Source organism: Anomalospiza imberbis, chromosome 5 (assembly GCF_031753505.1).
Source record: "Anomalospiza imberbis isolate Cuckoo-Finch-1a 21T00152 chromosome 5, ASM3175350v1, whole genome shotgun sequence".
In the NCBI taxonomy this organism is placed as follows: domain Eukaryota; kingdom Metazoa; phylum Chordata; class Aves; order Passeriformes; family Viduidae; genus Anomalospiza; species Anomalospiza imberbis.
In genome coordinates this window covers 755,958-779,113 of record NC_089685.1, presented here as the reverse complement: position 1 = coordinate 779,113, position 23,156 = coordinate 755,958, and the positions used below count along the sequence as shown (strand labels likewise).

General features: G+C 53.0%; 1 protein-coding gene across 1 annotated transcript in view; it reads left to right on the top strand.

Moving 5' to 3' along the window:
• SHANK3 (SH3 and multiple ankyrin repeat domains 3) overlaps positions 1-23,156 on the top strand; it is a 133,321-nt gene that overhangs the window by 76,428 nt on the left and 33,737 nt on the right. Inside the window, 3 exon segments of the mRNA XM_068189315.1 lie at positions 2,420-2,502; positions 10,970-11,094; positions 18,475-18,610. Coding sequence (XP_068045416.1) covers positions 2,420-2,502; positions 10,970-11,094; positions 18,475-18,610 — 344 coding nt within the window.

The following is a 23,156-nucleotide window of genomic DNA, read 5'->3' as shown; positions in this document are numbered from 1 at the left end:
TCCTCATCTCTCCTATCTCTCCCATTGCTTCCTATCCCTCCTTATCCCTCTCCAATATTCCAAATCTTTTTCCATCCCTCCCCACCCCTCCCATCCCTCTCCAATATTCCCAACCATTCCCCATTCCTCCATCCCTCCTCATCCTTCCCATTGCTCCCATCTCTCCCATCCCTCCCAATCATTTCCATTGTTTCCATCCCTCCCTATCCCTCCCCATCCCTTTCCAATATTCCCAATCATTCCCCAACATTCCTCATCCCTCCCTTTCCCTCCCCATCCTTTTCCAATATTCCCAACCATTCCCCAACATTTCCATCCCTCTCATCCGTTCCCATCTCTCCATCCCTCCCCATCCCTCCTTATCCCTCTCCAGTATTCCCAATCCTTTTCCATCCCTCCCCATCCCTCCTCATTCCTCCCATTGTTCCCATCCTTCCCCGCCCCTCTCCAATATTCCCAGTCATTCTCCCTCTCTCCCATCCCTCCCTATCCTTCCCCATCCCTCCAATTATTCCCATTTCTCCATCCCTCCCAACCCTCCTCATCCCCCCATCCCTCCTTATCCCTCTCCAATATTCCAAATCATTCCCCATCTCTCCATCCCTTCTCATCCCTTCCATTGTTCCCATCTCTCCCATCTCTCTCCAGTATTCCCAGTCTTTCTCCATCCCTCCCCATCCCTCTCCAATATTCCCATCCCTCCTCATCCCTCCCATTGTTCCCATCTCTCCCTCCCTTCCTCCCAACCCTACTCATCCCTCCCATCCCTCTCCAATATTCTCAATCATTCCCTATCTCTCCATCCCTCCCCATTCCCCCTCATTCCTCCCATTGTTCCCGTCCCTCCCATCCCTCTCCAGTATTCCCAGTCGTTCTCCATCCCTCCCCGTCTCTCCCATCCCTCCCTATCCTTCCCCACCCCTCCCATTGTTCTCCATCCCTCTCCAATATTCCCAAACCTTCTCCATCTCTCCATCCCTCCTCATCCCTTCCCATCCCTCCCCTTCTCTCCCATCCCTCCCATTGTTCCCCATCCCTCCCCAATATTCCCAAACCTTCTCCATCTCTCCATCCCTCCTCATCCCTTCCCATCCCTCCCCTTCTCTCCCATCCCTCCCCAGTATTCCCAAACCTTCTCCATCTCTCCATCCCTCCTCATTCCTCCCATTGTTCTCATCCCTCCCATCCCTCTCCAGTATTCCCAGTCTTTCTCCATCCCTTCCCATCCCTCCCATCCCTCCCCTCGCTCCCCCCTCTCCGCTCCCGCTCTGGCTCCCACTTCCCGGCTCCTTCCCAAGCTGCTTCCCGGCGCTCCCGGATTATCCCAGCTCTGATGTCAGCCCTGCGGCTCCGCTGGGAGGGACCTGCGGCCCCCTCCCCCTCCTAGAGCCCATTTGGGGAGGGGGCTCCCCTCCCTCCCTCCATCCATCCACCGCTGGATCATTCCCGGCTTTTCCCAAGGATGCTCTTTCCCCCCGCCGCTCCTGGCGATCCGTCACTTAGCAACGCCCGAGGGGGGGAATTTCGGGATCAAATCCGCCGGGATGAGGATTTAAACTCTGCCCCGCTCCTGCCCGGCCAGCGGCGAGGAGGCAGCGCCGCTTCCACCCGAGAATCCCGGTTTTTATTCCCGCGGGAGACGCGCTTGGCAAGTGTGGGAGGAGACGGTTCCCGATGGGGCTCCGCGTTTAACGGATCCCGAAATTCCCGAAATTCCTGCGTGGGCTCCGTATCCCTGCATTCCTGCGAGGGCTCCGTATCCCTGCATTCCTCTGCAGGTGACTGCGAGGGGCCCGGTGGGCAGCAGGGACGTCCACGATTTTTTTAATTTTTTTTTTTTTTTTAATAATTCCCTCCTCCTCCTCCTTTTCCTCCTTTTCCTCCTCCTCCTCCTCCACGCCGAGGCAAAAGTCGCTTCCGTCTTTTTGGTGTGACTTTGGGCACAAAAAAAAAAAAAAAAAAATACAAAAAACCCAAAACCAAAAAATCCGTGGAGAAAAAAAAAATCCGGGAGAAAAAAAAAAAAAATCCAGGAGGAAGAAAAAAAAAATCCGGGAGAGAAAAAAAAATCCAGGAGGAAGAAAAAAAAAATCCGGGAGAGAAAAAAAAAAATCCAGGAGGAAAAAAAAATATCCGGGAGAAAAAAAAAAAAAGAAAAGAGATAAAAAGAGAGAGAGAGAGAGAGAGAAAGAAAGAGAAAGGGAGGGGAAGCAACGATCCTTGCGGAGATGAAAGGCTGGCTGCGAAGAGTGACAAAGGCCACCCCTGGCTGGTGACAAAGGCCACCCCCGGCTGGTGACAGGGCCACCCCCGGCTGGTGACAGGGCCACCCCCGGCTGGCGACAGCGGCCCCGGCGCCGGCAGCGATGGTGCTGCGCTCTAACCCGGGCATCATTCTCTTGTGCTCTTTCCTGCCCAGTGACTACATCATCGAGGAGAAGACGGCCGTGCTGCAGAAGCGGGAGCATGAGGGCTTCGGCTTCGTCCTGCGCGGGGCCAAAGGTAAGCCCGCATCCGCTTTTCCAGGTTGTTTTTTTTTTTTTTTTTTCCCCAGGAATTTTTTTTACCCCAGGATTTTTTTTCCTTTTTTTTTCCTTTTTTTTTTTTTTTTTTTTTTTGGTTTTTTTTTTTTTTCGTTTTCCCGGGAAGTGGCGTGGTTGTGCAGCGTTGATGGAGGGGGGGGGGGTGGGTTGTGGCAGGGCTGTGGGTTCGGGGTTTTGGGGGATGGTTTTGGTGCTGGAGGTGCTTTGGAATTTTTGGGGATTGTCGCTGCTTTTCCCTGCAGAAATGAACAGCCCTTGCTCGGCTCGGGATGCTCATTCCCAGTAATCCTGGGGGGTCTCCAAGGGGATTTTCTTCCCTGGATTTCTCCAGTTCTGCCATCGTGGCTCTCTCACATTTTTGGGGGGTTTGGTGCTGGAGCTGCCTTGGAATTTTTGGGAATTGTGGCTTCCTGTCGCTGAGGGATGAACGGCTCAGGATTCTCATCCCTGGGATTCTCATTCCCAGGCTCCAAAGGGATTTTCCTCCCTGGCTCATTCAGAGTCGTGGTCTGGGGTTGTGGGTTTGGGGTTTTAGCGGGGGTTTGGTGCTGGTGGTGCCTTGGGATTTTTGGGAATTTTCACTCCTTTTCTATCAGGGAATGAATGGCTCAGGGTTCTCATTCCCAGTAATCCTGGGGGGCTCCAAGGGGATTTTCTTCCCTGGCTCATTCAGTGGCATGGTTTGGGGTTTAGGGGATTTTGGTGCTGGAGCTGCCTTGGAATTTTTGGGAATTGTCGCTGCTTTTCCCTGTGGAAATGAACAGCCCTTGATTGGCTCGGGATCCTCATTCCCAATAATCCTGGGGGTCTCCAAGGGGATTTTCCTACCCGGATTTCTCCGGTTCTGTGCCGTGCCCTGCTGCCATCGTGGCTCTCTCGGATTTTGGGGGGTTTGGTGCCTTGGAATTTTTGGGAATTTCACTCCTTTTCCCTCAGGGAATGAACTGCCCTTGCTCAGCTCCGGAGACCCATTCCCAGCAATCCTGGGGGGCTCCAAAGGGATTTTCCTTCCTGGCTCGTTCGGTGTCTTGGTCTGGGCTTGTGGCTTGGAATTTTAGGGGATTTTGGTGCTGGTGGTGCCTTGGAATTTTTGGGAATTGTTGCTGCTTTTCCTTGAGAGAATGAATGGCTCAGGCTCCTCATTCCCAATAATCCTGGGGGGCTCCAAGGGGATTTTCCTCCCTGGATTTCTCCGGTTCTGTGCCGTGTCCTGCTGCCATTGTGTCTCTCTTGGAATTTGGGGGCGTTTTGCTGTGGATGCTGCTTGGAATTTTTGGGAATTGTCACTTTGCTTCCTGGAGGGATGAATGGCCCCTGCTCAGCTCTGGAGCCCCATTCCCAGCAATTCTGGGGGGCTCCAAAGGGATTTTTGTCCCTCATTCCGTCTTTCCTTTTCCCACTTTCTGGGGGTTTTGGTGTGGATGCTGCTTGGAATTTTGGGAAATTTTCACTCCTTTTCCCTGTGGGAATGAACAGCCCCTGCCCAGCTCCATCTGTGGCATTTTGGGGTTGGAGTGCTCGGAGCTTTTCCCTGGATTTTGGCCGGGGAGTGCTGGGGGCTTTTGGGATCCTTGGGGAAAACCGGGAGAGCTTTTCCTGCTGTTCCCACCCCGGAGCTCATTCTCGGCTCATCTCGGGGTTCTCCCAGGGCTGGGATCTTTCCTTGGAGTTTCCCATGGCTCCTTTGGCCAGAATTCCACCTTTTTGCTGAAAAAAAAAAAAAATCCGTTGCAGACTTGGGAATGTTCCTATGGATTTAGGGAAGAGGAGGTGGGGAAAGCTTGGGATGGAGAGACCTTTCCACCCCCAGCATTCCCAGGAGCAGAGGGACAGCGGAGCCGTTTTCCATGTGGGAGGAAAGCTGGGAAGAGCTGCAGATTCAGGCTGGAATGGGATTTTCCAGGAGAATTCCTGCATTTCCGTTGCTCTGCCCCTTCTCCCAGGGTTTGCATCCCAGTGGGAATTTTGCTCCAGTTCCCTATGGATTTCCCATCTGTGGAGCACCAAGTGAAACTTCAGGGCCCAAAACGGCATCCATGGGTTTTTCCCAGGATCAATCCTGCAGCTTTTGTGTTGGGAAAACCGGGAAATTTTATCCCATTCCCTGTTTTTTTTTACCCTTTATTTTTTCCTTCCTGGCTCTCATGCCATTCCTGGTTTCCCTTCGAGTGCCGAGGCTGAAGGAAGAGCTCGGAGCAGGCATGCGACTCTGTGGGATTCGGGAATTCTGTGGGATTCGGAAATTCTGTGCTATTTGGGAATTCTATGGGATTCAGGAATTCTGCGGGACACAGGGAGGTCATGGATGCAGAGGGGTCCTGGCCTGGAAGATCTAGAATCTGGGAATGCTCCCTCTGGAGCAGCATTCCCAAGTTGGGAGGGATTTCAAGCCACTTCCCTATGTCCCAGCCCCCTCATCCTGGTATTCCATGGATTTTGGGCTGGGATTCCATGGATTTTAGACCAGGAATTGGCCCTGTCAATGTCACCACTGCTCCCTTTGGATTTTCCTGGAAAACCACTCCAGGCCTGTGGGGAAAAGAGGGAAAAGGGGCTGGAAAAGGCAGGGATGGAGCTTCATCCCGGGCAGGGGGAGAGAGGCGGACTTTGGAATGATCCTTAAAAGAATTTGCTCTTCCTGCTGCAAATTCCACTCTGGAATTTTACCATTCCAAGGGAGCCCTTCCAGGGAGAAGGTTCTGCCCGCCCTGGGGTCCTTCCCAGCCCATCCCAGTTCCGGCTCTTCCCAATTCCCGAGGGGAACGTCCCATCCCAGGGAGTAGAGTTATTCCCATTTATCCCAATCCCTGCAGCTCTCGTAGCTGAGCTTTCCCCGCATCCAATCCCTTGGGAATTCCCAGGGAATCTGTGGCTCTCTCCCTGGATCCCTGGAATTGTCCAGGGCCAGGTCAGAGCAGCCTGGGATCATGGAATGCCATCATGGAATGGGATGAGCTTTGAGGTCCCTTCCCACCCAACCCATTCCATGATTTTATGGATAACAAGGATGTGTCCTAAAATCCAAATTAAGGGAATCAATCCAAGTTTTTGCTTGAGGGGATGAGCTTTCCTTGGTTTGCCTGGAGAGAACCGGGTCATTCCCAAAATTCCCAAGATTATTCCTTACTGTGGATCTTCTGAAGGAGCCAATCCCAAGGGAAGGGAGGAGAGGGAATGGCCTCGAGCTGGGCTTGGGGGTTGGATATTCCAGGTGGGAATTCTCTGAGCTTGGAACTTCCCAGAATCTGCGGAATCAGTGGATCCTTTGGGAATTCCGTGAGCTCTGAGCTTGCCGGGATCCGTTGAGGAGTGGAGGATCCTTTGGGAATTCCCTGAGTTTGGAACTTTCCAGGATCCATGGGATGGGGATCTGCTCCAACTGCCTGACCACTCCAGGGCTGACCAGGATGGGATTTGGTGCTTCCAGGATGGAATTTGGTTCTCCGGGATGGGATTTTGTCCACCTTGATGGGATTTGGTGCTTCCAGGATGGGATTTGGTTCTCCGGGTTGGGATTTGGTTCTCTGGGATGGGATTTGGTGTTTCCAAGATGGAATTTGGTGCTTCCAGGATGGGATTTGATTCCCCAGGATGGGATTTGTTTCTCTGGGATGGGATTTGATTCCCCAGGAGGGGATTTGGTTGTCTGGGATGGGATTTGGTTTCTCAGGATGGGATTTGGTATTTCCAGCATGGAATTCAGTCCCCCTTGATGGGATTTGGTGTCCCCAGGATGGGATTTGATGCTTCCAGAATGGGATTTGGTGCTTCCAGGGTGGAATTTAGCCCTCTTGGATGGGATTTGGTGTTCCCAGGATGGGATTCGGCTCTCCAGGATGGGATTTGCGATCCTCCGGATTGGGTTTGGTGCTTCCAGGATGGGATTTGGTCCCCCTTGATGGGATTTGGTTATCCAGGATGGAACTTGATTCCCCAAAATGGGATTTGGTGTTTCCAGGATGGCATTCAGGCCCCCTTGATGGGATTTGGTGCTTCCAGGATGGAATTTGGTCCTCCTGGATGGATTTTGGTTCCTTAAGATCACATTTGGTCCCCCAGGTTGGTTTGGTTTGTCAGGGCTTCTCCCACAGCTGGCTCTGGAATTCCAGCTGGGAATTGTGGGAATTTAAGCCCAGGAATTCCCAATTCCCCAGTCAGGGCTGTGGTGGCTCCTCAGGGGGTTCCAACGGTGCTTCCCGGAATTCCGAGTCCAGAATTTTGGTGGGAAAGGCTGAACCTCCTGGTCAGGGAATTCCCCTAATTCCCAGTGGGAACTTCCTGGATTTAATTCCCAACTTTTTGGTATGGTTCTCCCATTGGATGGGAGACACTTCCCACTGGATTTCCTCCATGGGAGGGCAATTAGGGATGAATTTTCCATGATTTCCACACCTGGAGCATTCCCTGGATCGGGTTGGGAGGGTTTGGTCCCAAACTGGTTTTGGGAATGGCTGAGCTGGGAGAGGTAGATCAGGATTCCCAGGACTTGCTGGGAGCAAGGATGTCCTTCTCCTCTTCCTTCTCCAGTCCCAGGGGTTGTAAAACCTGGGAGAAAAATTCCCAAGGCCAGGACAGCACTCAGAGCAGCCTGGGATAGTGGAAAGTGTCCAAGGGTTGGAACTGAGTGGGATTTAGGTCCCTTCCCACCCAAACCATTCCAGGGGGAGTTCCAGTGCTCCTGACACCAGGAGGACGTGGAAATCCTGGAGCAAATCCAGAGCATTGGATCAGGTTCCGTCTGAAGAACTGGGAATGCTCCCCTGGAGAAGAGAAGTATCCAGGGAGAGCTTCCAGCACATTCCAGCCCCTAAAGGGGCTCCAGGAGAGCTGCAGAGGGACTGGGGACAAGGCCTGCAGGGACAGGACACAGGGAATGGCTCCCACTGCCAGAGGGCAGGGATGGATGGGATCTTGGGAATTAGGAATTCCTGGCTGGGCTGGGATTGCCAGAGCAGCTGGGGCTGCCCCTGGATCCCTGGCAGTGCCCAAGAAAAGGCTGGAGCAGCCTGGGATGGTGGGATTGGAATGGGATGGGCTTTGAGGTCCCTTCCCACCCAAACCATTCCGGGATTCTGGGATCAAGGGGGCTCAAAATCCATCCCGAGGGATTTTTATGGAAATTGGGGATGGAAAAGGGAAGGGAGACCCTTCCTGGAGACCCAAGATTCCCAGTGAAGCCCCCAGATCCCAAAATTCCTTCCTGGAGCAGAGTCAGGGTGGGGATGGATCCAATCCCAGGCTGGGAGAGCTGGCAGGGAATTCTCTGGGAAAGGGAGATTGGAGTGGGATTTTGGGAAGGAATTTCTGGCTGGGCTGGAATTCCCAGAGCAGCTGTGGCTGCCCCTGGATCCCTGGAATGTCCAAGGAAAGGTTGGAGCACCCTGGGATTGTGAGAATTGTCCCTGTGTCCCTTTGTCCCCTCCTGGATGAAATTCTGCTCCTGGAATTATTCCATAGGGAGACAATTCCTAATTCCTGAGCGTTTTCCCATTTGCCAAATCCTTCAGGCTACAGCAGCACTCCCCAAATCCTGGATCACGACGTGCACCCACTGTGGGCTGGTGGCTCCCAGCCCACGGAAAAAGCTGGAAAAGCGCCTGGAATGACACATGGATAACTCAGGGGATGGATTGGCATGGGATGCGATGTGATCCATGGGAATTTGGGATTCGCTCTGTGAAATTTATCCCAGAGAATCCGTGGCTGCCCCTGGGTCCCTGGAAGTGTCCAAGGCCAGGTTGGACACTTGGAGCAGCCTGGGATAGCAGGAGACGAAATCCTGGAAGGGTCCTGAAGGATTTGGAGAGCGCTCCGACATTCCGTCGGAATGTCTAAAAATAGGGATGAGCTGTAAAGCGTTTGCCACTTCTCCCGGGAAAGGCAGAAATCATGGAAAGCCGTTGGTGGGAAGCAGCTGAGAAGCTTCAGCACATGGAGGGGTGGCAGGGAAAGGTTCCCTGGGTGTGATCCGTGCCAGAGTGGAAAAATCCCGCCTAAAATGTGGGAGGAAAACGGAGAGAGGAGGAAAAGTCTTGGATCTGGGTGGAATCGGAGGCTTGGATTTGGCGGGAAGGGAGGAGAACATTGGGAATGTTGCTGGAAGGACATCAAAGGAGAGGCCACCAGGGGCACCTCAGGGATCTGGGCACCGTCAGCTCCTAAAAATACATTTCTAGGGATAATTTGTAGGGATGAGAATTGCTGCTGGCTCCTGATCTGCTCCTGGCGGATTTGGGAATGAGGAGAGCCCGCGGCTCCGTGGGGAGGACTCGGCTGGAAGTGAGAGGGATGGGGGAAAACTTGGGATAAGGGAGGTGGGAAGGATTGAATGGATGGATTTTCCTCAGGCTGGGTTGTCCCAGCAGGAATTTCTCCCATTTTTTGGAGCTTTGGTTGGTCTTGGTGGATCCTCGGGATCCATTCCAGGAGCTGAATGTTTGGGATCAGCCCGGGGTGGAATTCACGGATCCTGAGAACGGAAACGATTGGAAAACTTCCTGGGCTGTGCCCATGAGATCTCCTGGATCCCGGGGATCCTCGGAATGGGCTGGGAGGTCCTTCCCAGGCAGGCCCCGCCAGGACTGGGGAGTTGTGGAATCCTTGCCCATGGAATGCCGGCAGTGCCTCGGGAAGGGCCCCCGAGCCCCCCTGGGCTGGGCAGGGGCTGCAGGGGATGCGTGCAGGGAGAGCCTGGGAAAAGCGGGATCTGCCCCGGGATCGGGGCCAGGGCAGCTCTGCTGGCATCGGGGCAGGGATCGGGAATGTCCTCCTGGCTCTGCCCAGCTCCTGCCAGGAGCCAGCGGGAATCGGGATCTGCTCCAGGGGATGAGCCCCGGGAAAAGAGGCAGCGGCCTCAGCCTGGGCCAGGGCAGGCTCAGCTCGGAGATTCGGGATCATTTTCCATGGAAAGGGGGTCAGGCCTTGGCAGGGGCTGCCCGGGGAGCTTTGGAGTGCCCATCCCTGGAGATGTCCAAGGAATTCCTAGATGTGTCTCTGCTCCGAGCGACACCTCCCACTCTCCCAGACTGCTCCAGCCTGGTGGAGTTTTTTTCAGGGAATTAATGGAGTCCCCATCCCTGGAAGTGTCCAAAGAACCTGAGGATGCTGCACTTGGGAATGTCAGGCAGGGGGGCTTTGGGAGTTCTGGGAATGGTTGGATTTGATGGGATTTTCCAAGGGATTTTCCAACCCAAATGACTCCATGACTCCATCATTAATTCCATCATTGATTCCATTTTGGATTTCATCATTGACTCCATTTTCTTGTTCCATCATGGATTCCATCACTGATTCCATCTTGGATTCCATCGATTCTGTGACTGATTCCTTTATGATTTCCATTATTAATTCCATCTTGGATTCCCTCTTGGATTCCAACATTGATTCCATCATTGATTCCATTATTAGTTACATTATTGATTCCATCTTGGATTCTGTCTTGAATTCCACCTTGGACTCCTTCATTATTTCCATCATTGGTTCCATCTTGAATTCCATCTTGGATTCTGTCTTGAATTCCATCTTGGATTCCATCACTGAGGTGGGAGCAGGGCCAGGACAAGGGCACACAACCTCAAGCAGTTCCAGGGCATCTCCAGGTTGGATAATGGGAAAATTCCCTTCTGGAAAGGCTTTTCCAGCCCTGGCACGGGATGAAATTCCCATCCCTGGTGGGATTCAATCCATGTGGATGTGGCACTTGGGGACATGGATCAGGGGTGGCCTTGGCAGTGCTGGGAACCGTTGGATTTGATGTTCTCCGAGGGATTTTCCAACCCATAATTCCATGATTGATTCCATGATTGATTCCATGATTGATTCCATTATTGGTTCCATTTTTTATTCCATCTTGGATTCCATCACTGATTCCAGCATTGATTTCATTATTAGTTCCATGATTTACTCCATTATTGATTCCATGACTGATTCCATTATTGGTTCCATTTTTTATTCCATCTTGGATTCCATCACTGATTCCAGCATTGATTCCATCATTGCTTCCTTTATTGATTCCTTCATTAATTCCATCTTGGATTCCAGCATTGATTCCTTTATTTATTCCATCATTGATTCCAGCATTGATTCCATTATTAGTTCCATCATTGATTCCATCTTGGATTCCATTTTTGATTCCGTCTCGGATTCCTTCATTATTTCCATGATTGATTCCAATATTGATTCCACCTTGGATTCCATCACTGAGGTGGGAGCAGGGACAGGACAAGGGGTGGGATTCAAATCCATGTGGATGTGGCACTTGGGGACACAGATCGGTGGTGGCCTTGGCACTGCTGGGAATGGTTGCACTCCAAGGCTTTTCCAACTCCATAATTCCATGATTTTAGGAATGCTGTGGACGGGCTGAGCTTTCCCATATGGAATTTCCTTGGAAGTCCCTCAATTCTCCTTCCCGTTGTGTTTTCCAGCCGAGACCCCGATCGAGGAGTTCACACCCACGCCAGCATTCCCAGCGCTGCAGTACCTGGAATCCGTGGATGTGGAAGGAGTCGCCTGGAGAGCGGGATTGCGCACGGGGGACTTTCTGATCGAGGTGAGCTCCTCGTGGAATTCCACTCCTTCCCCAGGAATTCTGGGAGTTGCCCAGGAATTTTGGAATTCTACCAGGTATGGAGCAGGAGGATCCAGACTCCTCCAGGTCATGGAACTTCCAGAGGTTCTTTGGGTGTGGATCCAGAGGGATCCGGTGTCCTCCAGGTGTGGTTCAGGAGCTTCCAGGAGCTCCCCAGGTATGGATCAGGATGATCTGGAATTCTCCAGGTGTGGATCCAGAGAGATCCAGAGTCCCAGTGCCGGTGAATCCCCTTGGAATTGTGGCTGCTCCATCCCGTGGAGAACACACCAGGATGTCAGGAGATTCCCTGGATTTGTCGGTGCTTTATGGATTTTCCTGGCTGGAGGAGGAACTTGGGATGCGCCCATGGGATTTGCAGTGTCCTGAGTCCATGCAGGATGGGGTTGGTGGGAACAGGACAGGGCTGGAGTTTGGAAAGGCGGAAAAAAAGGGTTTCCAGTGGGAAATCCAAGGAATGGTTCAGGAACTGGATCCAGGCACTGCTTTGGTTGGAAAGGGATCATGGAAAGTTGGATTCCAATGGAATGTGCAGAGTGTTGGGATTGAGATGGATCCTGCCAGGCTGGAAGAGCTGGGAATGCTCCCCTGGAGAAGGGAAGGCTCCAGGGAGAGCTTCCAGCACATTCCAGGCCCTAAAGGGCTCCAGGAGAGCTGCAGAGGGACTGGGGACAAGGCCTGCAGGGACAGGACACAGGGAATGGCTCCCACTGCCAGAGGGCAGCGATGGATGGGATCTTGGGAATTAGGAATTCCTGGCTGGGCTGGAATTGCCAGAGAAGCTGGGGCTGCCCCTGGATCCCTGGCAGTGCCCAAGGCCAGGCTGGAGCAGCCTGGGATCGTGGGAAGTGTCCCTGGAATGAGCTTTGGGGTTCCTTCCCACCCAAACCGTTCCAGGATTCCATTTGGGATGAATCTCTGGCATTTTGTGCTGCTGGATGTGCTTGAGGTGGGAATCTGATCCTGATTTTCTCCCTGCTGAGGATTTCAGATTCTGTCTCCATGGAAAGCTGGGAAGAGGTCTGGGACATTCCCACTCCTGCTTGTCCTGGCAGGAGAAGGAGGAAAACAAAGCCTGGAGGGATTTGGGATGGCTGGAGGCTCCTTTCCATGGAGAAATTCCCAAATAGCTAATCCAAACCTGCCCTGGCCCAGGCTGAGGCCGCTGCCTCTTTTCCCGGGGCTCATTCCCTGGAGCAGATCCCGATCCCCGCTGGCTCCTGGCAGGAGCTGGGCAGAGCCAGGAGGACATTCCCGATCCCTGCCCCGATGCCAGCAGAGCTGCCCCGGCCCCGATCCCGGGGCAGATCCCACTTTTCCCAGGCTCTACCTGCACGCATCCCCAGCAGCCCCTGCCCAGTCCAGGGGGGCTCGGGGGCCCTTCCCAAGGCACTGCCAGCATTCCATGGGCAAGGATTCCACAACTCCCCAATCCTGGTGTGGTTTCAGTTGGAAGAACCTCAGAGCCCATCCACTTCCAACCCCTGGACACCTCCCGAGATCCCAGGCTGCTCCAACCTTTCCTTGAACATTCCAGGGATCCAGGGACAGCCCCAGCTGCTCTGGCAATTCCAGCCCAGCCAGGAATTCCCAATTCCCAAGATCCCATCCATCGCTGCCCTCTGGCAGTGGGAGCCATTCCCTGTGTCCTGTCCCTGCAGGCCTTGTCCCCAGTCCCTCTGCAGCTCTCCTGGAGCCCCTTTAGGGGCTGGAATGTGCTGGAAGCTCTCCCTGGAGCCTTCCCTTCTCCAGGAGAGCATTCCCAGATTTCCCAGCCTGACTCCAGAGGGGTTCCAGCCTTTCAACAGCTCCAGGGCCTCCTCTGGATTTGTTCCAGTGGAATCTGGAGCTGTTTTGGGAATTCCCTGAGCTCTTCCTTCCCCACTGGGAATTGTCCCTTTCCCTCCGATCTCTGGGAGCCCCTTTTGTCCATGGAATCCAATTTCCAGATTTTCCTCCTCTCCTCCTCTTCCATGGATAATTTCCCAGCTCCAGCCTTGCATATTCCCTGAACTTCCTTTTGGGGCCAGTGCAACACCGGGAATGTCCCTGCTCCGCATCCAAGAGAGGCTTCCCAAAATCCTGGTGCTGTTCCCATGTGCTTCTAACCTCAAAATCCTGGGATCCCTGGGCTTGGAAAAGAATTCCAAGGGCACCGAGTCCAAGCTGGGCCTGATCCCCAGCCCAGAGCACTGAGTGAAATTCCAGGAATTCCCTGGACACCTCTAGGGATGGGGACTCCGAACTTTCCTGGGCAGCCCCTGCCAAGGCCTGACCCCCTTTCCATGGCGAAATTACTGCGGATTCCAAGCTTCCCGAAATCCTTCAGGCATGGATCCAGAGGGATCCAGAGTCCTCCAGGTGCTGGAAGCGCCAGGAGCTCTCCAGGTTGGGATCAGGAGGTTCTGGAATTCTCCAGGTATGGATCCAGAGGGATCCAGATTCCCCCAGGTTATGGAGCTTCCAGGAGTTTTCCAGGTGTGAATCCAGAGGGATTCAGTGTCCCCACATATGGATCAGGAGCTTCCAGAAGTTTTCCAGGTCAGGCGGATCTGGAATTCTCCAGGTGTGGATCAGGACAATCCAGAGTCCTCCAGGCTGGGATCGGGAGGTTCTGGAATTCTCCAAGTATGGATCCAGAGGGATCCAGAGTCCCCCAGGTCACAGAACTTCCAGGAGTTTTCCAGGGTGGCTCAGGATGGTCTGGAATTCTCCAGCTGTGGATCTGGAGGCTCCGGAGTCCCCACATTCCGTTTGGGAATTGGGTCACTCCTGACGCTCTTCCGAGCTGCCCTCAGTGCCAATTCCGGTCCTGAATTCCATTCGGAATTCCTCCCGGAAAATCCAGAGCAGCCTCTGCAACAGCCACAGTTCAGGCTGAAAATTGGGAAAATTCCTCCTGGAGGGAATCAAATCCCAGTGGATTTGGAGGACCTGGATCCAGGGTGGCCCTGGCAGAGTTGAGAATTCTGGGATTTGATCTCCATGGGCTTTTCCAGCTTCCAACAATTCCATGATCCCATGAACCACATTCCAGGAATGGCTCTATGAGGAAATTCCCAGTGCTAGTCTGGGGAATTGCCAAGGTCTGACCTCTCTGGGGGTGGGATTGGGAAAATCCCACCAGAATTCCAGAGGAAAATCCAGAATTTCCAGCCTTTTGTCTCCCCCCCATCCTGGAAGGTTTTAAATCCTGGAATTTTTTCCATGAGGAGCCTCAGAAGCGGAGAACTTTGACAACTTCCATGAGATTTCATGATTCCTTGAGGATCTGGGTGGGAATTCCCGGGATCTGGGATACAGACATGGCCGGAAATCCATGGATATTTCCAGGATTTAGGGCTGGATTTTATTGTTATACTGAGTTTTTTTGAAGGAAAAAACTGGAATGATGGATCCAGGTGGGATCCCAGCATCCCCTGGGGAGGTTTCGATGGGATATTTGGGAATGTTGCTCCATGGAAAAGGTTGGGAAGCTTTGGAAGGGGCAGTGGTGGAATCAAATCCTTGGGAATGTTCAAAAAACCTGGATTTGGGAATGTGGGTTAGTGGTGGTTTCTGAGGGCTTTTCCAACCTCAACAATTCCATTATTTTCTTTGGGAATGAGGAAAAATCCTGCTCCAGGCAGTGGTGGGAATGCGACGATCCAATCCCAACCATTCCATGATCCCAAAGAACAAAATTCCAGAGGTTTTTTTAAGGACACGGAGCCCAAAAATCCAGGAGAGTGGGGGAAAAAAATCCTCTGGGACAAAAAATTCCCCCTTTAGAATTGTGGGAATGAGGGAGCGCTGAAACATTCCCGGATCCTCTCCCTGCTGGAAAGGTCAGGAAGCAAAAAAAGCAGGAAATGCGGATAATTCCGGCTCTGGAGCGTGGGAGGTTGATAAAAAGGATCCGAGGAAATATCAAAGGCCGGGATTTCGGATCATCGGGAATTTGGGAGCATCGGGAGCTGAGGGGGGGAAAAAAAAAAAAGAGGGAAGAGGCTGATCCAGCTCCAGTTTTTTTATGGAAATACTCAAAATTGGGGATATTCTGGTGCAGGGGAAAAAAGCTGGAATGTTCTGCTCCGAGTTGGGAGCGAATGCGGAGCTCGGATTTCTCCAGGAGATGTCTCAGAACACAAAGTTTCCCAGTAACCAAGGAGAGAGGAATTCCTAAAAATATCCATTCCCAAATTACCGGGCTGGGAGAGCGGATCCCGGAGATCTGCAGGAAGGAGGGTCTGGGAATGTTGCTCAGCCCTGGAATTCCAGAGGCTCAGGATGAACATTGGGCTCTCCCGGTTTTCTGGAGGGGGGGAGTTGAGGGAAATCAAGGCAGGGATGAACTGGGAGCACAGGGAATTCCAGGACTGAAATCCCAAGGAATTCTGTGGAGGTGGAGAAAGGGCTCAGGTTATCCCAAGGGTTTTTGTTGGAATTCCTTTGAAACTGCAGGATTCAGGTGGAAATAAACGGAATTAGGAGTGGGAGACAATTCCCAACAATTCCCTGGCTGGATCCGAGTGGGAATTGGGATCTGATCCCAGAGAAAAGGGATGGGAAGAGCGGGAACGGCCTCAAGCTGAGCCAAGAATGGAATATTTGGGAAAAATCCTTCATGGAAAAGGTTGGGAAGGATGGGAATGGGCTGAGTGGTGCAGTGGGAGTTGCCATTCCCGAGGGATTTCAAATCCACAGATCGGGGTGGGAATGGCAATGCTGGGAATGCTCCTGGTGGGATTTCCAGGGATTCCCAGATTCCAGGATTTCATTCTCAGTCCAGGAAATGCTAATGGGAGAACCTTGGGAATCCTGCTGGGCAGGAAATGGAGGTTCCAGGCTCGGGAATTCCCTTAGGAAAAGAAAATTCTCCCAGAAATTTCTGGATTTCTTCCAGATTTTTTTAGTTGGATGTGGCAGCTCCTGGAAGGACAAAATTCCCGAGCTCCCTGAAATTCCCATGTAGATCCCGGCTGGGGGATGGATCCAGCGGGATTGGGATGGGAGCTGGGAATGATTCAGGAGGTGGGAAAAAGGGATGAGGATCCAGGAATTCCTGGCTCTGGAATGTGGGTGTGGAATTCTGGCAATTTGGAAGGAGCTCAGTGCACATGGAGAGAATTCCCGGGAAAACCATTCCATGGATCGCGGTAAATCCCATGGGAACTTGCCCATGGAATGGGGTCGACTTGGAGAGGGGAGAAAGGTCTGAGCCAGGATCCTCGGGAGGATTTTGGGATCTGGAGAGTCCTGAATAATCCCAAATTCTCTGGAATGGCAATCCCAGGATTCCTACTCTCCTCCTGCTGAAGGTTGATCCCAAAATTCCCGGAGTTCTTCCCAACGCTCCGTGCTTATCCCGTGGATCCATCCCGAGGGATGGCCCTGAGCCCATTCCGGCTCCTTTGCTCCGGGAAACTTCAGATTCCTAGGAATCATCGTGTGGGATCATCGGCAGCTCAGGCGGCTCCTGGATGAAGTGATGGAATTCCACAAAACCATGGAATCCTGGAATGCTTTGGGTGGGAAAGGACCTTCAATCCCATTCCAAGGGCAGGAAAACTTCCACGATCCCAGGGTGCTCCAACTTTTCCATGGGCATTCCCAGGGATCCAGGGGCAGCCACAGCTGAGCTGATCCCAAGAACTGGGATCAATCCCATCCAGACCCACTGGGATCTGGGGCATTCCAGCTCCTGGCACACCATGGGATAGGGAAAGCTGTCCCCAAATCCCACAGATCCCAGATTCCTCAGGGAGCCAATTCCAGGATGTTGGGAATACAGGGAGGATCCCGGGGGGATCAGGGAGATCCAAAGGCTCCTGGATCCAGCAGATTCCCAGGAAATTCCCAAGCACGGATATCCCTCAAATCCCGCCCGGCAAAGGCCAGAGGTCAGAAAATCCTGGAATGGCCGGAGCTGGGAAGGACCCAAAGGGATCAAAGCCAGGAGGGATTGTGCTGGAATGTTCCTTTCCTGCTATTCCCTCTTTTCCATAACCTGGGAATGATGTTGGGAGCATCCCAGGGAATAAAAGGAGGGAAAACCAAAGAAAAGCTGGAATGCAGAGCACATTCCATAGGAAAACCAGGCAGAAATTCCCTTTTCCTGCAATCTCCCAGCACTGGGAGAGCAGCGGGATCCTGAAACTGCTGGATCTGGACAGGCAAATCCATGGAATACGGGCTGAGGGATCCAGGAGGGAAAAGTGGGAATGAGGTGCCAATCCCAGCGGGAAATCCTGGGAACAGCCCATTTTTTTGGGATCTCCCAGCAGGAAACGGAGATTCCCAACTTCTCCAGCAGCTCACCATCACCAGGTGGTGTCTTCCAAATGCTGGGAAAAGGTGGGAAATCCAGGATTTTTGTGGGTTGACTCCCATCGGTTTTCCCGCCGGGAATTCTGATCCATGTTTTTCCCTCTCCTCCTCAGCTCTGAGGTTGTGAATTCCCAGTTTCTTTCGGGCTTGGGAGAATCCCTCTGCTCTTCCAGCCCTGCGGATCCAGGAAATCCTGGAATGGGCTGGGAATGGCCTCAAATTCCATCCAGATCCGAGGGCAGGCACCTCCCGCTATCCCCGGATGCTCCAAGCTGGCCTCGAGCACTTCCAGGGATTCCGAGCTGCTGGAATGGGAGAGTCCTTTCCCACCCAAGGCATTCCAGGAGATTCCATGATTTTGTGGAATTCTATCCTCTCCTGCGGGGAGCAGCCTGAGCTGCCGATGATCCCACACAATTCCCGGGAATCTGAAGTTTCCCGGAGCAAGGGAGCCGGAATGGGCTCAGGGCCATCCCTCGGGATGGATCCATGGGATAAGCACGGAGCATTGGGAAGAACTCCGGGAATTTTGGGATCAACCTTCAGCAGGAGGAGAGAGTAGGAATCCTGGGATTGCCATTCCAGAGAATTTGGGATTATCCAGGACTCTCCAGATCCCAAAATCCTCCCGAGGATCCTGGCTCAGACCTTTCCCCCCCTCTCCAAGTCGACCCCATTCCATGGGCAAGTTCCCATGGGATTTACCGCGATCCATGGAATGGTTTTCCCGGGAATTCTCTGCGTTACAAGCATTCCATGATCAGACACTCCAAAAAACCCAGGAAATCACCATTTTTTTTTGGGAATCTCCCAGCAGGAATCGGCAATTCCCATCTCCTCCTCACCATCAGTGGGCAGCCATTCCCAACCGCCGCAAAAAAGACAGGAAAAGCCAGGAGGGAGGGTGGAAAAAAACACGGGAAAAGTGGGATTTTTTGTGGGCGACTTCCATGGGTTGTTTTTTTTTTTTTCCCCCACTGGGAATTCTGATCCATGGTTTTTTTTTTTTTGGTTTTTTTTTTGGGAATGCAGGTGAATGGAGTGAACGTGGTGAAGGTGGGGCACAAGCAGGTGGTGGCACTGATCCGGCAGGGCGGGAATCACCTCCTTATGAAAGTTGTGTCCGTCAGCCGCAAGCCCGACTCCGAGGAGGGATCCCGCAAAAAGGGTGAGCGGCAATTCCCGGCGTTCCCGGCGTTCCTGGCGCTTCGGGATGGGCCGGAGCAGCCCCAGCCAGGAGAGGGAGTGGCAGGGGGTGGAAAATTCCAGGGGGGAAAGTTGGGAGGTGCCGGTTTTCGGGATGCGCTGATTTTTGGGATGTGTCGGTTTTTTGGGATGTGCCTGGTTTTGGGATACATTGATTTTTGGGATGTGTTGATGTTTGGGATGCACCTGTTTTTGGGATGCGATGATTTTTGGGATGTGTCCATTTTTTAGGATGCGCCAGGTTTTGGCATGTGTCCGTTTTTTGGGATGCACCAATGTTTGGGATGTGTTGATGTTTGGGATGCTCCAGTTTTTGGGATGTGTCTGTTTTTTGAAATGTGCTGTTTTTTCAGGATGGGTTGATGTTTGGGTTGTGCCAGTTTTTGGGATGTGCCAGGCTTTGGGATGTGCTGATTTCAGGATACACTGATTTCGGGATGCACTGATTTTTGGGATATGTTGATGTTTGGAATGTGCCCGTTTTCGGGATGTGCTGATTTGTGGGATGCACCCATTTTTGGGATGTGTCAATTTTTGGGAGCTTTTGGGATGTGCTGATTTTTTGGGATGCAATGATTTTTGGATGTGTCCATTTTTTTAGGATGCACCAATTTTTAGGATGTGCAGGTTTTAGGGATGCACTGATTTCAAGACGCGCTGATTTTGGGATGTATTGAAGTTTGGAATGTGCTGGTTTTTGGGATGCAATGGTTTTTGGGATGCCTTGATTTTAGGGATATGCCAGTTTTTGGGATGCGTCAATTTCAGGATGCACCAATTTTTGGGATGTGCCGGGTTTTTGGGATGTAGCTATTTTTTTTGGGATGTGCCTTTTTTTTGGGATATGCTGATTTTTGGGATACATCAGTTTCAGGATGCGCCGATTTTGGAATGCACTGATTTTTGGGTTGTGTTGATGTTGGGATGCAATGATTTTTGGGATGTGATGATTTTTGGGATATGTCCATTTTTTTGGGATGTGCCAGTTTTTGAGATGTGCTGTTTTTCGGGATGCAATGATTTTTGGGATGTGCCAATTTTTGGGATGTGTTGATGTTTGGGATGTGCTGATTTGTGGGATGTGCTGGTTTTTGGGATGTTTCCATTTTTGGGAAGCATCAATGCTGGATGTGCTGATTTTGGGATGTGCCCGTTTTTGGATGTGAAGGTTTTTAGGATGTGCCCATTTTGGGATGTGCAATGTTTTGGGAAGCATTGATTTTTGGGATGTGCTGATTTCTGGGATGTTCCCATTTTGGGATGTTCCAGCTTTTGGGATGCAAAGATTTTTGGGATATTTCCATTTTTTTGGGACATGCTGATTTTTGGGATGTGTTGATTTATTGGGATGCATTGATTTTTGGGATGCGTTGATTTTTGGGATGCGCCAATTTTGGGATGCGCCTGTTTTGGGATTTGCCTGTTTTGGGATGTGTTGATGTTTGGGATGTGTTAATTTTTGGGATGCATTATTTTTTGGGATGTGCCCATTTTGGGATTTTTCCCACTTTTTGGGAAGTGCCCATTTTTGTGATGCATCATTTTTTGGGATGTGCTGATTTTTGGGATGCATTAATGTTTGGGATACAAAGATTTTTGGAATGTGCCTGTTTTGGGATGTGCTGGGGTTTGGGATATTATGGGCCTTTTTTGGGATGTTCCCATTTTTGGGACGCATCGATTTTTGGGAATGTGGGTGGTGGGCAGGGAAGCTCAGGAATGTCCCAACCACATCTGTGGAGTTGTGGTGGGTTTTTTTGGGAATTTTCTGGATTCCCAAGAGCTGGAGTTCTTGGACTTGTGGTGTTTTTAGGAATTGCTTGAGTTCCCAAGGTCTGGAATTCATGGAGTTGTGATGCTTTTGGGAATGGCTTTGACTCCCAGGGTCTGGAGTTCCTGGAGCTGTGGTATTTTTTTGGGATTTCTTGATTCCAAAGAATCCCCAAGATCAGGAATTTCTGGAATTGTGGTGAACAAGGAACGGGAGTTTTGGGAGCTCATGGATGCGGGAAGGGAGGGATGGGCTGGGAATTCAGGGAGAGATTTAGGAGGGATCTGGGGAGTCCTGGGATGGGTTTGGGAATCACTTTTGATTCCCACAATGCAGAATTCCTGGAATTCCCATCAGCTGCTCCAGGCTCTGGCTCCACCTGGGAATTGTTGGGATGGGAAACAACCCTGGGAATTGCTGGGAATGTTGGGGGGCAGGGCAGGATGGTGATCCCAAAGGAACACCTGGAATTCTGGGATGGAGCCAGGGAGTTGCTGTGGGAATTCCTGGGCATGGTTAATTCTGGGGGATCCCAGAAACTTCTGGGATTTCATTCCATGGGTTCTGGATTTTCGGAGCAGATCCAAGAGCTCGGGCAGGGCAGGGATTTGTCCAGAAGAATGGGATCACCAGGAAGGAGCCAGGACTGGGGGGGTTGACACTAGAATTCCAGGGAATGGGAGGGGGGGGGGTGGGAAAAGGGGAATGGGAAAAAGGGGTGGAATTACAGGGTTGGGAGCAGGGGATGGAATTATGGAGATGGGAAAAGGGGGATGGGAGTTTGGGAAGCAGGAGCAGGGTGGGATGGAGGGACAGGAGCAGGAAGATGGAAACAGGAGATGGAAGTGGAGGGACAGGAGCAGAGGGATGGGAGCAGGGAATAGAAATGGAATGGAAGCAGGGACAGGAACGGGGATGGAATGGGGACAGGAGGGACAGGAGCAGGAAGATGGAAGCGGGGTGGAAGTGGAGGGGCGGGAGCAAGGAATGCAAACGGGATGGAAACACAGGGATGGGAGCAGGGGATGGAAACACAAGGATGGGAGCAGGGAATGGAAACAGGGGATGGAAACACAGGGATGGGAGCAGGGAATGGGAGCAGAGAGATGAGAACAGGGGATGGAAGTGGAGGGATGAAAACCAGGAACGGGGGAATGGGAGCATGAGGATGGAAATGAGACGGGAACAGGGAAGGAAAACGGGGGAAAGGAGCAGGGGATGGAAGTGGAGGGACAGGAGCAGGAATGGAAGCAGGGAATGGAAACACTGGACAGGAGCAGGGACAGGAGAGAGGAGAAGGAATGGGAACAGAAGGATTGGAGCAGGGAATGGAAACGGGAACAGGAGCAGGGGATGGAAATGGGATAGGAGCAGGGCATGGAAACAGCAGGACAGGAGGGACAGGAGCAGGGATGGATGGATGGAAACAGGAATGGAAGCAGGAATTGGAAACAGGGATAGAGGCAGGGGGTTAGGAGCAAAGAAGGGGGATTGGAGTAAAGAATGGAATCAGAGATGGGAGCAGGGGGATTGGAGTAGGGAATGGGATCAGGGATGGGACCAGGGATGGAATCAGGGGGGTGGGAGCAGGGGGATTGGAGTAGGGATGGGATCAGGGATGGAATCAGGAATGGAATCAGGGGGATTGGAGCAGGGATTAGAGTAGAGAATGGAATCAGGGAGTGGAATCAGGGAGATTGGAGTAGCGAATGGAGTCAGGGGGATGGGAGCAGGGATGGAGCAGGGGGGATGGGAGCAGGGAATGAGGGGGGCCGGGATCGGGGCCGCTCCCAGCGCAGCACGCGGGGCTCGGGGGAGGGAAGGGAGGGAAGGAGGGAGCGCTGCTGGCACGAGGAGCTCCAATTATCCTGTCACGGCACAAAGGCACGAGCCGCGGGAACGGCTGGCAGCCTCGGGAATTCAGCCGGGAACTCAGCCGGGAATAATCCTCGGGAATTCAGCCGGGAATCAGCGCTGGGAGCCCCGGCGGGGCCGCTCGGGCCGCTCCTGCCGCTCCAGCCCGGGGTGAGCCGCTGCCCCTCGGCGCTTCCCGCTGCTCCCTGCCCGGTGCCTTCCTCGTCCCGATCCTCCGCATCCACGCGGCCGCTTTTCCAAGGGAATCCGAGGGGCGCTGGGGGACCGGGGGTGGGGGGGCTCATCCCGTGTCCCCCCCACCCCGGTGACAGCGCCTGTGTGGGCCCGGCTGGGGCTGAATCCGCCCCGCTGGATCCCTGCCGCAGGCACAGGGATCCTTGGAGCTGCCGTTGCCATGGCAATCCTGGAGCGTTATTCCAGCATTGTCAGCGAGGAGCAGCGAGGAGGAGGAGGAGGAGGAAGAGGAAGAGCTTTCCACTCATCCTCGCTGCTCCCGGGGATGGGGGGGGCTCAGGGAATGCGGGATCGGGCGCTTTTGGGATCATCCCGGGCCATGTGTCCTTGGGCAGCTCCCGGCCGGACGCCGGCGCTTCCATAGGGTTGGGATCCACGGCCAGGAGGAGGAGGAGGAGGAGGAAGAGGAGGGTGGGGTGGGCTGAGGCGCTCCGGGGGCTGCGCCGAGGCGGGAAGAGGATCCCGAGCTCAGGCTGGACACATTCCCGCTTTCCCCGCATCCATCCCGGAATCCCCGCGAGCCACCCCCGCCTCTCCGGGGCCATGGCTCGGACTCCGCGCTGAGGGCGGCGGGGGTGGGGGGGGGGTGGCCGACGTTCCCAAAGGCCGCGGGCACATTCCCGGCGGG